Genomic DNA, 15,015 nt, shown 5'->3' on the forward strand with positions numbered 1-15,015 from the left:
TAAAACCCCATTAAGTATTAGTGATAACTCCCTCCCCTTGTTTATATATCTCCCTGCCAGGAGTTACTGTTTGTAAATTAAACCCCCTTGTTAACCCTTAGTCTGCCTTTTGTCCGTACTGCATCCTGCTACCTGCTTACAGTAAAATGAGGTAGAATTAATATAATTTGCTGTGCCGATTATAATGATGGTCTGTTTCATGTATGGTGGGATTGTATAATTGTCCAGAGATGTGAAGGGGGGGCTACCTGTTTGTTTTTGCTGGATTGTTAACCAAAAACCTTACTAAAATTATAAAGAAAAAAAAAAAAGACTGCGGGGCCCTGGGCAGTTGCCCAGTTTGCAGTCCCCCAACCCTCCTAGCGCCGGCACTGACTGTACCTAGGGCTTACTTTTGGAGTAGGGTTTATATTTCAAGCATACTCCATAAATCCTGTAAAATCATGCTAAGGCTTATTTCCAGGGTTGGTCTAATTCTCAGGGAAATAGACATTATTCTCTATTAGTAATGAAAAAAATAAAATGTAACCATTTTAAGCTAGGTGACATTTTGTATAGACTATGGCTATCTCTGCTATTTTTAATTAGCAGGGTTGTGACTGGTGTGATGGGCTTATCAAGGCAGAATAGACCAAAATAGTCCTTACTTGTGTCTCCATCTCTAAACTAACACCTGAGGTATGGAGATTTCAGCGTAGTTTCAACACAATCTTAATTCCAGTGCTTGAACCTCCTGTAATCTCAGAGTAGGGATGTTCACAGCATGTGCACCAATGCTCCATTCATTATTGATTATCCCATAGACCAGTGTTCCCCAACTCCGGTCCTCAAGAGCCACAACAGGTCATGTTTTCAGGATTTCCTTAGTATTGCACAGGTGATGGAATTATTGCTTGTGCAGGTGATGCAATTATCACCTGTGCAATACTAAGGAAATCCTGAAAACATGACCTGTTGGTGGCTTTTGAGGACCGGACTTGGGGAACACTGCCATAGACAATAAATGGAACAGCGGTGGGACCATCACTCCAATCAAATAGGGAACTTTACAGCCTTGATCCCAGAGATCAAACATTTATCACTTATTCTGTGGTTACGTAATTAATTGCATTTATGGTACAAACACTTCAAAAACTCACCTAATGGATTATTTATTTCACGGATCTCTTTGTTCTCAGTGGAGTCATAGTGTGTTGCCCTCTACATTCCAAAAATAGAAAAGCCTTAAGGTACCTTCACACTGAACAACTTAACAACGATATCGCTAGGGATCCGTGACGTTGCAGCGTCCTGGATAGCGATATCGTTGTGTTTGACACGCAGCAGCGATCTGGATCCTGCTGTGACATCGTTGGTCGGAGCAGAAAGGCCAGAACTTTATTTCGTCGCTGGATCCCCCGCAGACATCGCTGAATCGGCGTGTGTGACGTCGATTCAGCGATGTCTTCACTGGTAACCAGGGTAAACATCAGGTTACTAAGCGCAGGGCCGCGCTTAGTAACCCGATGTTTACCCTTGTTACCATTGTAAATGTAAAAAAAAAAAAAAAAAAACAGTACATACTTACATTCCGGTGTCTGTCCCCTCGCCGTCAGCTTCCCGCACTGACTGTGAGCGCCGGCCGTAAAGCACAGCGGTGATGTCACCGCTCTGCTTTACGGCCGGCCGGCGCGCACAGTCAGTGCGGGAAGCCGACGGCAAGGGGACAGACACCGGAAAGTAAGTATGTACTGTTTTTTTTTTTTTTACACTTACAATGGTAACCAGGGTAAACATTGGGTTACTAAGCGTGGCCCTGCGCTTAGTAACCCGATGTTTATCCTGGTTACCAGGGGACTTCGGCATCGTTGGTCGCTGGAGAGCTGTCTGTGTGACAGCTCTCCAGCGACGAAACAGTGACGCTGCAGCGATCGGCATCGTTGCCTATATCGCTGCAGCGTCACTTAATGTGACGGTACCTTTACTTACAATAAAGGGACTTAATAATGCCTGTCAACAAGGAGCACACAGAACTGTAGGCATGCATGACGTTTCTACCTTTAACCATGTACTACTACTAAGTTTAAGAAAGCATCCACAAAACTTGACTTCAGAGCAGTCAACCACGTCAATTCTTATGACATTCAGGGCTGTCCGCATTGCTTTTTTTTTTCCAGTCTGTTGTCTATGAAAAAACGGACCACACTCAGACCATATTAATTCATTGGGGCAGTGCAGATGACAGATTACGGTAATTTTTACTGATGATTCATCGTGTGAATAAAAAAAATAAATCGGAGCATGTACTAGTTTCTTCTGTAAATCGGATGAGACACACTCATTCAAGTCTATTTGTGAGCAAAAAATAAAATTTGATACCATATGTTGCCACAGTAAAACATCCAATTTTTACAGATTCATTGCAATTCTGTAGCACAGGAATCTGTAAATGGTCTTGTAAATGATTAATAGCTGTTGCTCTAAAAAACAGATTGTATACAGAATGCATAGAGTGAGAAAAAACAAAAAACAAAAAACAAAAAAAAAAAAAAAAAAAGGCCCACTTTTCTAGATGAAACTCTGAAAACGAGTTTTTATATACTCGGGTGAACCTAAAATCAGGGAGAGCTCAAATACTCCTATTTATATACAGACATAACCATTCAGGCTGTTTCATACCCACCCTAAAATTAAGTGCTCAGCATGTTCCTATCTAAAAGCTTTACCAGAAATGCAGAAATTGTCATGAAATAACCAAATTTATTCCCGGAGTTAGAATAACTCCAATCTTTATAAATAATCTATGTAAAAATCTATCATTATAGATAATCTCCAATCATATTACAAAATCTGTTGACAAAATAGCACATTACATAAATACAAACATTTTGGGGAATTATATAACAAAAATGATCAATTAAATAACAGCCAATACAAATAGAAATCTAGGAAATGCAATTTTCTAAGCTGTATTTGCATACAAAGGAGGTAATAAAAGGATTAAAGAGATGTTCCATTGCATTCGAAGTAGTTCTCAAACACTTAATGAACGATCGTATATCTCCATAGCTTACCAATATATAGCTTTTGATATCCACTGGGAAACTAGGGTTTTTTTAGTGTAATTTAAGGCTTTAGAAGCAGATACCACATGAATAGAAATATGTTATATCTTGTTATCCTGGAGGTGGAAAGTTGCAAGGTTTTGTATTACAGGAAAACATACACATTTCCATTGTACTTATTCATTAGTGATTCCTGTAGGCTTTCCAATGAATACTTTCTGCAAGTGTGGAACCTACAAAGCCGCACCTGAAAGAATTTGGCAGTTGTCCAGCAACTTGGAGAGGTGAGCATTCTGGATTTGCAGATGACAGATATGCTGGTAGCACACGCGTCACCACGACTTTCTTCTTCACTATACAACATGGAATGACAGCCAGTCCCTACAGCAGGAGATGGTTTCATAAATTACGCTTTGTTCCTCTGGGATGCCATCTACAGGTGTGAATGTGCTTTCAGCTACAGTATATTCAATAAAAGGTGACCAATTGCATGTGGATTGAAAAATCACTAATCTGTAAGGAAAGTGCAATGTGTGTATCAAATACCAATTTGTTACATACCTAGTAGAACTTGTCACCACCAGAAATGCTATCTAGTTTACCACTAAATCTGCTCTCAAAATTTAGCTATAAACTTCAGGCAAATAGCATTTATATAATGTCTAGCTGCCATACTGGAGCAGTGGCTACAGGGAAAAAAAATCAAGTTCTATTTTCCCTGCAGCCTCTTACTTCCAATCATTGAGGCAGTGGGCTGCTACAGTCACCCATCACTACACAGCGTGTGTGGCTTTAATGACGCCCTGCACCTTATTGATAGCTCACTCTGCAGCATTTGTGTGTGTAGAGCAGGCTGTCAATCAATGTCTCGGGGAATGATTACCGTGCATTGTGTAGTAAGCGGTGACTAACATTCCGCTGCAGCGCCCTAATGACTGGAAGCGAGCGGCTCCTGGAAGAACAGAACTTCATTTTCTTCCTGTAGTCTCTGTTCCAGTAAGCATGCCAGACATGATTTAAACGTTCTGTACCTTCAGATTACCACAATAGCATTAGCAAATAGCGTTCTGAAGGCGACAACATTAAGCCTTCAGCCCACATAAAAGCCACAAGAATGTGAAAATGGACTGTTCATACAGTGTTTCACTGATATGTTCAGATTCAGTTGTACCGAAATGATATATTGGGAATCGATTAGTTCTACTGATTTGCAGTTCATACATACCATCAAAGCCCCTAACTACCTTAAACATTTTGAAGAAAAGGTAAAATTTGTGCTTAACACTTGCACGAAGAGAATTCATTTATAGTAATCAACACTGCCCTGATGATTTCATCTATAATGATAGCCTTTATTTTTTGTTGCTGGGGCCCTCAGGTCTTTGAATATAGCACCTGATCCTGTATACTAGCAAGGTAATTTTAGTCCACTGGTCAATATTTCATTTTAGAGAATGACAATTGTACAGAGGACAATATACACACTTTGTAATTGTAGGAATTTCTCATTGTGAGAAAACATAAAAATATTTACAGACATTCAGAATTCACTCACATCCTTTGCCTTTGAGACATCCACTACTGCACAGACACAAGCTACGAAATACCCGAGAATGAAATACTAAATGGTTTCTCATTCATCTGTAGAGGGAAAACAGTAAATCTGTTAATAGTGTCTCAGTCTGCAACTCCGCTGTCCAGCTGAAAGCCAATCTGTTCATGACAGGCTAAATACGCTAGTTCATAGCCATCTCACGACTAGGATTTGTGGAGGATCCCTGTAAATCTTGCCATAACAGGACATGAAAATGCATTCATTTAAAATCTTAGTTTGGAAGGCATGATCTTCTTTATTCTTAAATCCTATGCCCCTTCAATATAACCAAGATTTTCAGGCTTTACTGCAGGACTCATCTGGGTCCGATCCACAAGTCTTGTCATTCAAGTAGATTTGAGAAATAAATGGAAATAATCTTGATAATGTTGTCACTTCAAGTATCTTGAGATCTGCAGATGAAAGAAGCAATTTAATAATTAGGCTATGTGCACACGTTCAGTATTTTTAGCCAAAAAAACGCTTACAAAAGCACCCCATCATTTTTAATGGATTCCGCATTTTTTGTGCACATGCTGCGTTTTTTTCTGTGGCAGAATCGCATTCCGGAAAAAAAACACAGCATGTTCATTCTTTGTGCGTAATCTCGGGGATTCCGCACACATAGGAATGCATTGATCCGCTTACTTCCCGCATGGGGCTATGCCCACCATGCGGGAAGTAGGTGGATCATGTGCGGTTGGCACCCAGGGTGGAGGAGAGGAGACTCTCCTCCAGGCCCTGGGAACCATACACCTGTGAAAAAAAAAATTGAAATAAAAAAATTGTGATATTCTCACCTTCCGGCGGATCCCGCAGCCTTCCTGCTCCTCATGATGCTCCCGTTCCCAATAATGCCTTGTGACAATGACCTGTGATGACGTAGCAGTCTCGTGAGACCGCTACGTCATCTGGGGTCATTGCCGTGAGGCATTACTGGGAATGGGAGCTGCCGGGAGCATCGCAAGGAGGAGGAATGTTGTGGGGGACGCTGGAAGGTGAGAATATCACGATTTTTTATTTTTTTTATTGTTTTTAACATTATATCTTTTTACTATTGATGCTGCATAGGCAGCATTAATAGTAAAAAGTTGGTCACACTTGTCAAACACTATGTTTGACAAGTGTGACCAACCTGTCAATCAGTTTTCCAAGCGATGCTGCAGATCGCTTGTAAAACGGTAGCATTCTGCAAGCTAATTACGCTTGTAAAACGCTAGTGTTTAGCGAGAATATGCATGCCAATTTCGAATGCGTATTTCCCGCGGCATGGAGTTGTAGAATTTACGTGGAAATTTCAGCGGCAATTCTGCATCGTGTGCACATAGCCTTAAAGAGGTTGTCCACTACTTTAACATTGATGGCCTAAACTTATGAGAAGTCATCAATATCTGATCTATTGGGGTGTGGCACTCCTGTGATCAACTGTTCTCGGACGGAGCTGACTAGTTGCGGAGCTGCACAGAGCAGCTCAATCTACTGTACAGTACCCACCGCCGGGTACTGCACATCCATCACCTATTCAAATCAATATGGGGCGGATGTGCAGTACCCGGCGGTGGGTACCATACAGTAGATAGAGATGTGATCTGCAGATTCCTAACTGGTCAGTTTTGTCAGGCATCAAGAACAGATGATCGGCCAGGGAGCCGATTGTCGCTCCCACACCGATCAGACATTGCTGACCTATCGTAAGGATAGGCCATCAATGTTAAAGTAGTGGACAACCACTTTATAAAATTACAAGGACTAAAATCTGATACACGTGGACTGCTTTTACCACCTCTTCTACCAGTTGAGACATATCTTAGTATGACACGTGTACACAAATAAAATTGTAGTTACGTCCACAAATATTTGAACAGTGACCGAAACTTCGTGATTTGGGCTCTGCATGCCACTATTTTTTTTTTAATTTAAAATGAAACAACTAAGATACAATTAAGTGTCGACTTTCAGGTTTAATTTAAGGGGTTGACCAAAAATTTCCTGTGAAACGTTTAGGAATTGCAACCATTTTTCTACAAAGCCTCCTCACTTCAGGGGTTCAAATGTAATTGGACATATTAATTTTAGCATAAATAAAATGTTCATTTTTAATACTTTGTAAATAAAGACTGCCTGAAATCTAGGAAGCCATCAACGTTTCCTATTTTGTGATGCTTTGCCAACCATTTACTGCAGCCGACTTCAATTTTTCATTATTTGCGGGTATTTCTGCCTAAAAGGGAATTGGTCACCATATTTGTTCTATGCTGAAAACAGTCCTCCCTGTGTGTCTCTTATCAGGTGCCTTGTTTCCGATAAATCATCTTTTATCAGTTTATATACAGTGGGGCAAAAAAGTATTTAGTCAGTCAGCAATAGTGCAAGTTCCACCACTTAAAAAGATGAGAGGCGTCTGTAATTTACATCATAGGTAGACCTCAACTATGGGAGACAAACTGAGAAAAAAAAAATACAGAAAATCACATTGTCTGTTTTTTTAACATTTTATTTGCATATTATGGTGGAAAATAAGTATTTGGTCAGAAACAAACAATCAAGATTTCTGGCTCTCACAGACCTGTAACTTCTTCTTTAAGAGTCTCCTCTTTCCTCCACTCATTACCTGTAGTAATGGCACCTGTTTAAACTTGTTATCAGTATAAAAAGACACCTGTGTACACCCTCAAACAGTCTGACTCCAAACTCCACTATGGTGAAGACCAGAGAGCTGTCAAAGGACACCAGAAACAAAATTGTAGCCCTGCACCAGGCTGGGAAGACTGAATCTGCAATAGCCAACCAGCTTGGAGTGAAGACATCAACAGTGGGAGCAATAATTAGAAAATGGAAGACATACAAGACCACTGATAATCTCCCTCGATCTGGGGCTCCACGCAAAATCCCACCCCGTGGGGTCAGAATGATCACAAGAACGGTGAGCAAAAATCCCAGAACCACGTGGGGGGACCTAGTGAATGAACTGCAGAGAGCTGGGACCAATGTAACAAGGCCTACCATAAGTAACACACTATGCCACCATGGACTCAGATCCTGCAGTGCCAGACGTGTCCCACTGCTTAAGCCAGTACATGTCTGGGCCCGTCTGAAGTTTGCTAGAGAGCATTTGGATGATCCAGAGGAGTTTTGGGAGAATGTCCTATGGTCTGATGAAACCAAACTGGAACTGTTTGGTAGAAACACAACTTGTCGTGTTTGGAGGAAAAAGAATACTGAGTTGCATCCATCAAACACCATACCTACTGTAAAGCATGGTGGTGGAAACATCATGCTTTGGGGCTGTTTCTCTGCAAAGGGGCCAGAACGACTGATCCGGGTACATGAAAGAATGAATGGGGCCATGTATCGTGAGATTTTGAGTGCAAACCTCTTTCCATCAGCAAGGGCATTGAAGATGAAACGTGGCTGGGTCCTTCAACATGACAATGATCCAAAGCACACCGCCAGGGCAACGAAGGAGTGGCTTCGTAAGAAGCATTTCAAGGTCCTGGAGTGGCCTAGCCAGTCTCCAGATCTCAACCCTATAGAAAACCTTTGGAGGGAGTTGAAAGTCCGTGTTGCCAAGCGAAAAGCCAAAAACATCACTGCTCTAGAGGAGATCTGCATGGAGGAATGGGCCAACATACCAACAACAGTGTGTGGCAAACTTGTGAAGACTTACAGAAAACGTTTGACCTCTGTCATTGCCAACAAAGGATATATTACAAAGTATTGAGATTAAATTATGTTTCTGACCAAATACTTATTTTCCACCATAATATGCAAATAAAATGTTAAAAAAAACAGACAATGTGATTTTCTGGATTTTTTTTTCTCAGTTTGTCTCCCATAGTTGAGGTCTACCTATGATGTAAATTACAGACGCCTCTCATCTTTTTAAGTGGTGGAACTTGCACTATTGCTGACTGACTAAATACTTTTTTGCCCCACTGTAAGTGACCTCTTCCATGCTATGGGGAGGATGGTACCTGGAAGATGAATCTGCCTCCAGAGCTTGTTTTACATGAAGGAGAGTTACCAGTGTGAGACAACTAACACAGAGAACAGTAGAAATGAAATTGGTTTTCTTCCAAACACATTTTTGGCTTTTCTCTCAGCATTACTATATTGCAGCCCTGTCTGCCAGTGAGCTGGAGGCTGATTGGAACCTGCAGAAGTGTCAGATATCAGGAAAGCAGAGAGCGGCCATTACACATGACACTGGTGACAGTAGTAAACTTTACACATCACACTGGTAACTCCCACTTATATTTAAAATAATCTCTGGAGGCAGAGTTATCTTCCAGGCACCATCCGCCACCGAACCTGGAAGAGGTCATTTATATAAAGTGATAAAGATGATTTATCCACAACAACACAGCTGATGAGACACAAGGAGGACTGTTTTCAGCAGTCTATAACCTGTATGCCCATATTTATAGGTTAGATAGGTCAAATGTGTGGCAAATTCCCTTAAGTTTTGTCTTAAGAATGTGAAATGCATGCTTGAAGGGGTGGAGATATGATGATTGACTCGGCCATTGCAGAATATTCCACTTCTTTACCTTAAAAAAAACTCCTAGGTTTTCCAGTACATTTTGTGTGATTGTCCAGATGTACTGTGAAGTGTAGTAAAATCAACCTTGCTGCACTTGGTTGAATCTGAGCAGAAAGTATATCCCTGTACACTTCAGAAATTATCCATCTGCTTCTGTTATCAGTCACATCATCAATAAATACTAGTGACCCAGAGCCATTGGAAGCCATGCATGCTCATGCCATCATCATCATGTTTTACAGAGGATATGGTGTGCTTTGGATCATAAGCCGATGCAAATCTTCTCCACACTTCTTCCCACCATTCAGGTACACGTTGATCTTCAGTTTATCTGTCCATATAATTCTTTTTCAGAACTAAACTGGCTTCTTTACTTGTCTTTTGGAAAAGTCTAATCTAGCCTTTCAATTTTTAGGGCTGATTAACCCCTTTCTGACCTCGGATGGGATAGTACGTCCGAGGTCAGACGCCCCTCTTTGATGCGGGCTCCGTCAGTGAGCCCGCATCAAAGCCGGGACATGTCAGCCGTTTTGAACAGCTGACATGTGCCACTAATAGGCGCGGGCAGAATCGCGATCTGCCCGCACCTATTAACTAGTTAAATGCCGCTGTCAAACGCTGACAGCGGCATCTAACCACTGCATCCGGCCGGGCGGCCGGAAATGACGGCATCGCTGACCTCCGTCACATGATCGGAGGTCGGCGATGCTTGTACCTTGTAACCATAGAGGTCCTTGAGACCTCTATGGTTACTGATCGCCGATAGCTGTGAGCGCCACCCTGTGGTCGGCGCTCACAGCACACCTGATTTTCTGCTACATAGCAGCGAACAGCAGATCACTACTATGTAGCAGAGGCGATCGTGCTGTGCCTGCTTCTAGCCTCCCATGGAGGCTATTGAAGCATGGCAAATGTGAAAAAAAAAAAATCAAAAAAATATAAAAGTTTAAATCACCCCCCTTTCGACCCAATCAAAATAAATCAATAAAAAAAAAAAAAATCAAATCTACACATATTTGGTATCCCCGCGTTCAGAATCGCCCGATCAATTAAAAAAAAGCATTAACCTCATCGCTAAACGGCATAGTGAGAAAAAAATTCGAAACGCAAGAATTACGTTTATTTGGTCGCCGCGACATTGCATTAAAATGCAATAACGGGCGATCAAAAGAACGTATCTGCACCAAAATGCTATCATTAAAAACGTCATCTCGGCACGCAAAAAATAAGCCCTCAACCGACCCCAGATCATGAAAAATGGAGACGCTACGAGTATCGGAAAATGGCGCAATTTTTTTTTTTTTTTTTAGCAAAGTTTGGAATTTTTTTTCACCACTTAGGTAAAAAATAACCTAGTCATGTTAGGTGTCTATGAACTCGTACTGACCTGGAGAATCATGATGGCAGGTCAGTTTTAGCATTTCGTGAACCTAGCAAAAAAGCCAAACAAAAAACAAGTGTGGGACTGCACTTTTTTTGCAATTTCACAGCACTTGGAATTTTTTTCCCGTTTTCTAGTACACGACATGCTAAAACCAATGATGTCGTTCAAAAGTACAACTCATCCCGCAAAAAATAAGCCCTCGCATGGCCAAATTAATGGAAAAATAAAAAAAGTTATGGCTCTGGGAAGGAGGGGAGTAAAAAACGAACACGGAAAAATGAAAAATCCCAAGGTCATGAAGGGGTTAATGGTTTGCACTTTGTGGTGAACCCTCTGTATTTGCTCTCATGAAGTCTTCTCTGTATGGTAGATTTAGATATTGAAACACCTACCGTAGTTTTCGGACTATAAGACGCACCCCAAATTTTCAGATGGAAAATGGGGAAAAAAATTAATGCGTCAAATGGGGGTCCGTCTTACAGTCCTGAATTCAACTTACCTGGGGGAAATTGGCAGCTCTGGTGGAGTGGAGTCACAGGGGGTGTTTGGTGGTCCGGCAATGATATGACCCAGACTGGTGGGCAGCTTCAGCGGTGCGGGGCCTACAGCGACATTTTGTGAAAGCTCTGAGCCCCGGCACATCCATTGCTGTGATGCGGTGGTCACCGGAAATCCTATCCCAGTCTAGTGCTGCAGATTTGGCGGTGCTCGGTGGTGCGGAGGGGCTCCAGGGACATTTTGTGAAAGCCTCCGCACTTCTATTACATCGATGATGTGGGCGCAGATAGAGATATTGGCAACGAGATCTCCAAGATCTCGGGAAACGAGATCTCAGAGCCAAGATCTCAATCTGCACATGCGCCGCCTCCAGAGGCCATTTTCCCAGGAGCCAGATTGATTCCCCAGGCACAGATTGAGACTTTTTTGGGGGAAAACAGTGCGTCTTATAGTCCGAAAAATATACGGTATTTCCTGGAGAGTGTTTTTACCTTGGGTGGATATTGAAGGCATTTTTCTTCACCAAGGGAAAGATTCTGCGATCATCCACCACTTGTCTTCTGTGTACATCCAGGCCTTTTTAAGTTTCCAAGCTCACCAGTGTGCTTTTTCTTTGCAAAATATGCTAAACTGTTGATTTGGCCACTCCTAACATTTCTGCTGTCTTATTTTTTCATCCAAATGGTGGGCTATTTATCTTCATTGATAACTTATTTGATCACATGCTGTGGGTTCCAAATGACATACCTGGATTCAGCTCCAGACATTTTACCTGCTTAATTGATGATGGATTAACTAAGCAAAAGCCGAAAAGCCCATTCAGCCCATTAAAGAGCTTTTGAGTTAATTGTCCAATTACTTTTGGTCCCTTTAAAATGAGGCAGCTACATGTTAAAGACCTGTAATTCCTAAACCTTTACTCCCATGAAGATGTGAATACATTGGCTTACTGAATCTTGAATATGTTTTGGTAAACTGCTAAAATGACAAGACTTGAGTCACTGCCAAAAGATTTCTGGACCTAACTGTATTATATATTTTTTAAGTTATGTCTTATGCTGGATAATGGCATGGAAATCATTCCAAACACTGTGTAATGACCACATAAATTAATCTCTCATAATTTTATCTGCTGTAGATCTACCGATTCTCTACATGCTGAGCTTTCTGCCTATGCACAGTGTACAATTCCAGTCAGTGATGGAGTTATACAGAGCTCATGAATATAGAGGATTGTATAGCAGCAAGATTACTAGTCATCCTGTGATAAATTCACAGTAATATCAGCAGGAGATTATCAAAACTAGCTCTACATTTTGTTCCTCTCAAATTAGATGGCAAAAAAAAAAAAAAACAGGTGACAGATTCCCTTTGAAAGGTTAAATAAGAAAAAAAAAAAGAATAAATGTTGCAAATTGTATATATATATATATTTTTTTTTTTTTTTTTACATATACATACATACACAGTCATGGCCAAAAGTATTGACACCCCTGCAATTGTCAGATAATACTCATTTTCTTCCTGAAAATGATTGCAAACACAATTTATTTGGTATTATTATCTTCATTTGATTTGTCTTATGAAAAAACACAAAAAAAATTGTCCTAAAGCCAAATTGGATATAATTCCACACCAAACATAAAAAAGGGGGTGGACAAAAGTATTGGCACTGTTTGAAAAATCATGTGATGCTTCTCTAATTTGTGTAATTAACAGCACTTGTAACTTACCTGTGGCACCTAACAGGTGTTGGCAATAACTAAATCACACTTGCAGCCAGTTGACATGGATTAAAGTTGACTCAACCTCTGTCCTGTGTCCTTGTGTGTACCACATTGAGCATGGACAAAAGAAAGAAGACCAAAGAACTGTCTGAGGACTTGAGAAACCAAATTGTGAGGAAGCATGAGCAATCTCAAAGCTACAAGTCTATCTCCAAAGACCTGAATGTTCCTGTGTCTACCGTGCGCAGTGTCATCAAGAAGTTTACAGCCCATGGCACTGTGGCTAACCTCCCTAGATGTGGACGGAAAAGAAAAATTGACAAGAGATTTCAACGCAAGATTGTGCGGATGTTGGATAAAGAACCTCGACTAACATCCAAACAAGTTCAAGCTGCCCTGCAGTCCGAGGGTACAACAGTGTCAACCCGTACTATCCGTCGGCGTCTGAATGAAAAGGGACTGTATGGTAGGAGACCCAGGAAGACCCCACTTCTTACCCAGAGACATAAAAAAGCCAAGCTTGAGTTTGCCAAAACTTACCTAAAAAAGTCTAAAACCTTTTGGAAAAATGTTCTCTGGTCAGATGAGACAAAAGTAGAGCTTTTTGGGCAAAGGCATCAACATAGAGTTTACAGGAGAAAAAAAAAAGAGGCATTCAAAGAAAAGAACACAGTCCCTACAGTCAAACATGGCGGAGGTTCCCTGATGTTTTGGGGTTGCTTTGCTGCCTCTGGCACTGGACTGCTTGACCGTGTGCATGGCATTATGAAGTCTGAAGACTACCAACAAATTTTGCAGCATAATGTGAGGTCCAGTGTGAAAAAGCTGGGTCTCCCTCAGAGGTCATGGGTCTTCCAGCAGGACAATGTCCCAAAAATACACTTCCAAAAGCACTAGAAAATGGTTTGAGAGAAAGCACTGGAGACTTCTAAGGTGGCCAGCAATGAGTCCAGACCTGAATCCCATAGAACACCTGTGGAGAGATCTAAAAATGGCAGTTTGGAGAAGGCACCCTTCAAATATCAGGGACCTGGAGCAGTTTGCCAAAGAAGAATGGTCTAAAATTCCAGCAGAGCATTGTAAGAAACTCATTGATGGTTACCGGAAGCGGTTGGTCACAGTTATTTTGGCTAAAGGTTGTGCAACCAAGTATTAGGCTGAGGGTGCCAATACTTTTGTCTGGCCCATTTTTGGAGTTTTGTGTGAAATGATCAAGGTTTTGCTTTTTGCTTCATTCTCTTTTGTGTTTTTCATTTAAGACAATTTAAATGAAGACAATAATACCAAAGAATTTGTGATTGCAATCATTTTCAGGACGAAACTGAGTATTATCTGACAGAATTGCAGGGGTATCAATACTTTTGGCCATGACTGATTATATATATATATATATATATATATATATATATATATATATATAAATTTAGATTATGAACCCCATCGGGGACAGCGATGCTAACGTGTGCAAAACTGTAAAGTGTTGCAGAATATGTTAGCGCTATATAAAAATAAAGATTATTATAAATAAAGATTATTATAATTATCTAGTAAAACAGTAAGTTTGTTTAATGCTGAATTATAGACAAGACTATAGGTATGCACCTATACTAACCCATGATTTTCATCTCCTCTAGGCCAAGCTCCCATAATATTCAGCTGGTTCTCCAGTTCCATAATACGCAACCCAATATATCCTGATGAGAACAGAAGCAGTAAAACCCTGACAAAAAAAGAACAAAGAAAAGGTCATCCCTTATACTATGAATACAAGTGAAGCACCATGTTCAGACCAAACCAGACCCACTAATAGCAAGCAGTACTTTACAAAAAGACTCACAGCAGTGTATAGATAACAAGGAGAGAGTTCACAGCCCTTGGATCTGTCCACTGTGTGTGGCTGCTGTCAGAAGTTATCTTTTCTCGGCAAACACCCCCTAAAAAGACAGACACAATGATTTGATAAAACATAACATTTTCGGGAATTGTTTTGCTCACATCCATAACTTCAATGCAATGTTCCAGTTATTATTTAATAGGATTTCTGAAGTTGTTTTCAGATTTACAGTATACAAGAATGATTTGCACACAAGCAGCTGGCTATACTGGGTTAACACCAATGTGCTGACTTTCTCATAGTAACAACACGTATGAAGTAGCATTTCCCCTGTACCAGAAGTCCACTGCCTTCCAATGACCCTCGACTCTCATTCAAACCCCATATTCAA

The 15,015-nt window shown here is 40.9% G+C and overlaps 1 protein-coding gene across 2 annotated transcripts in view; it reads right to left on the minus strand.

The window, feature by feature from the left end:
- Positions 1–2,719: 2,719 nt before the first annotated feature.
- Positions 2,720–15,015, minus strand: part of LOC138651626 (GRAM domain-containing protein 2B-like) — a 111,287-nt gene continuing 98,991 nt past the window's right edge. For both annotated transcript variants that reach the window (XM_069741956.1, XM_069741965.1), the window contains exons 11-13: positions 14,628–14,724; positions 14,403–14,510; positions 2,720–5,051 (exon numbers count right to left, since the gene is read on the minus strand). In XM_069741956.1, coding sequence (XP_069598057.1) covers positions 5,036–5,051; positions 14,403–14,510; positions 14,628–14,724 — 221 coding nt within the window. In that variant the 3' untranslated portion in view covers positions 2,720–5,035. The remainder of the gene's footprint in view (positions 5,052–14,402; positions 14,511–14,627; positions 14,725–15,015) is intronic.

The sequence above is a fragment of the Ranitomeya imitator genome, chromosome 1 (genome assembly GCF_032444005.1).
Source record: "Ranitomeya imitator isolate aRanImi1 chromosome 1, aRanImi1.pri, whole genome shotgun sequence".
In the NCBI taxonomy this organism is placed as follows: Eukaryota; Metazoa; Chordata; class Amphibia; order Anura; family Dendrobatidae; genus Ranitomeya; species Ranitomeya imitator.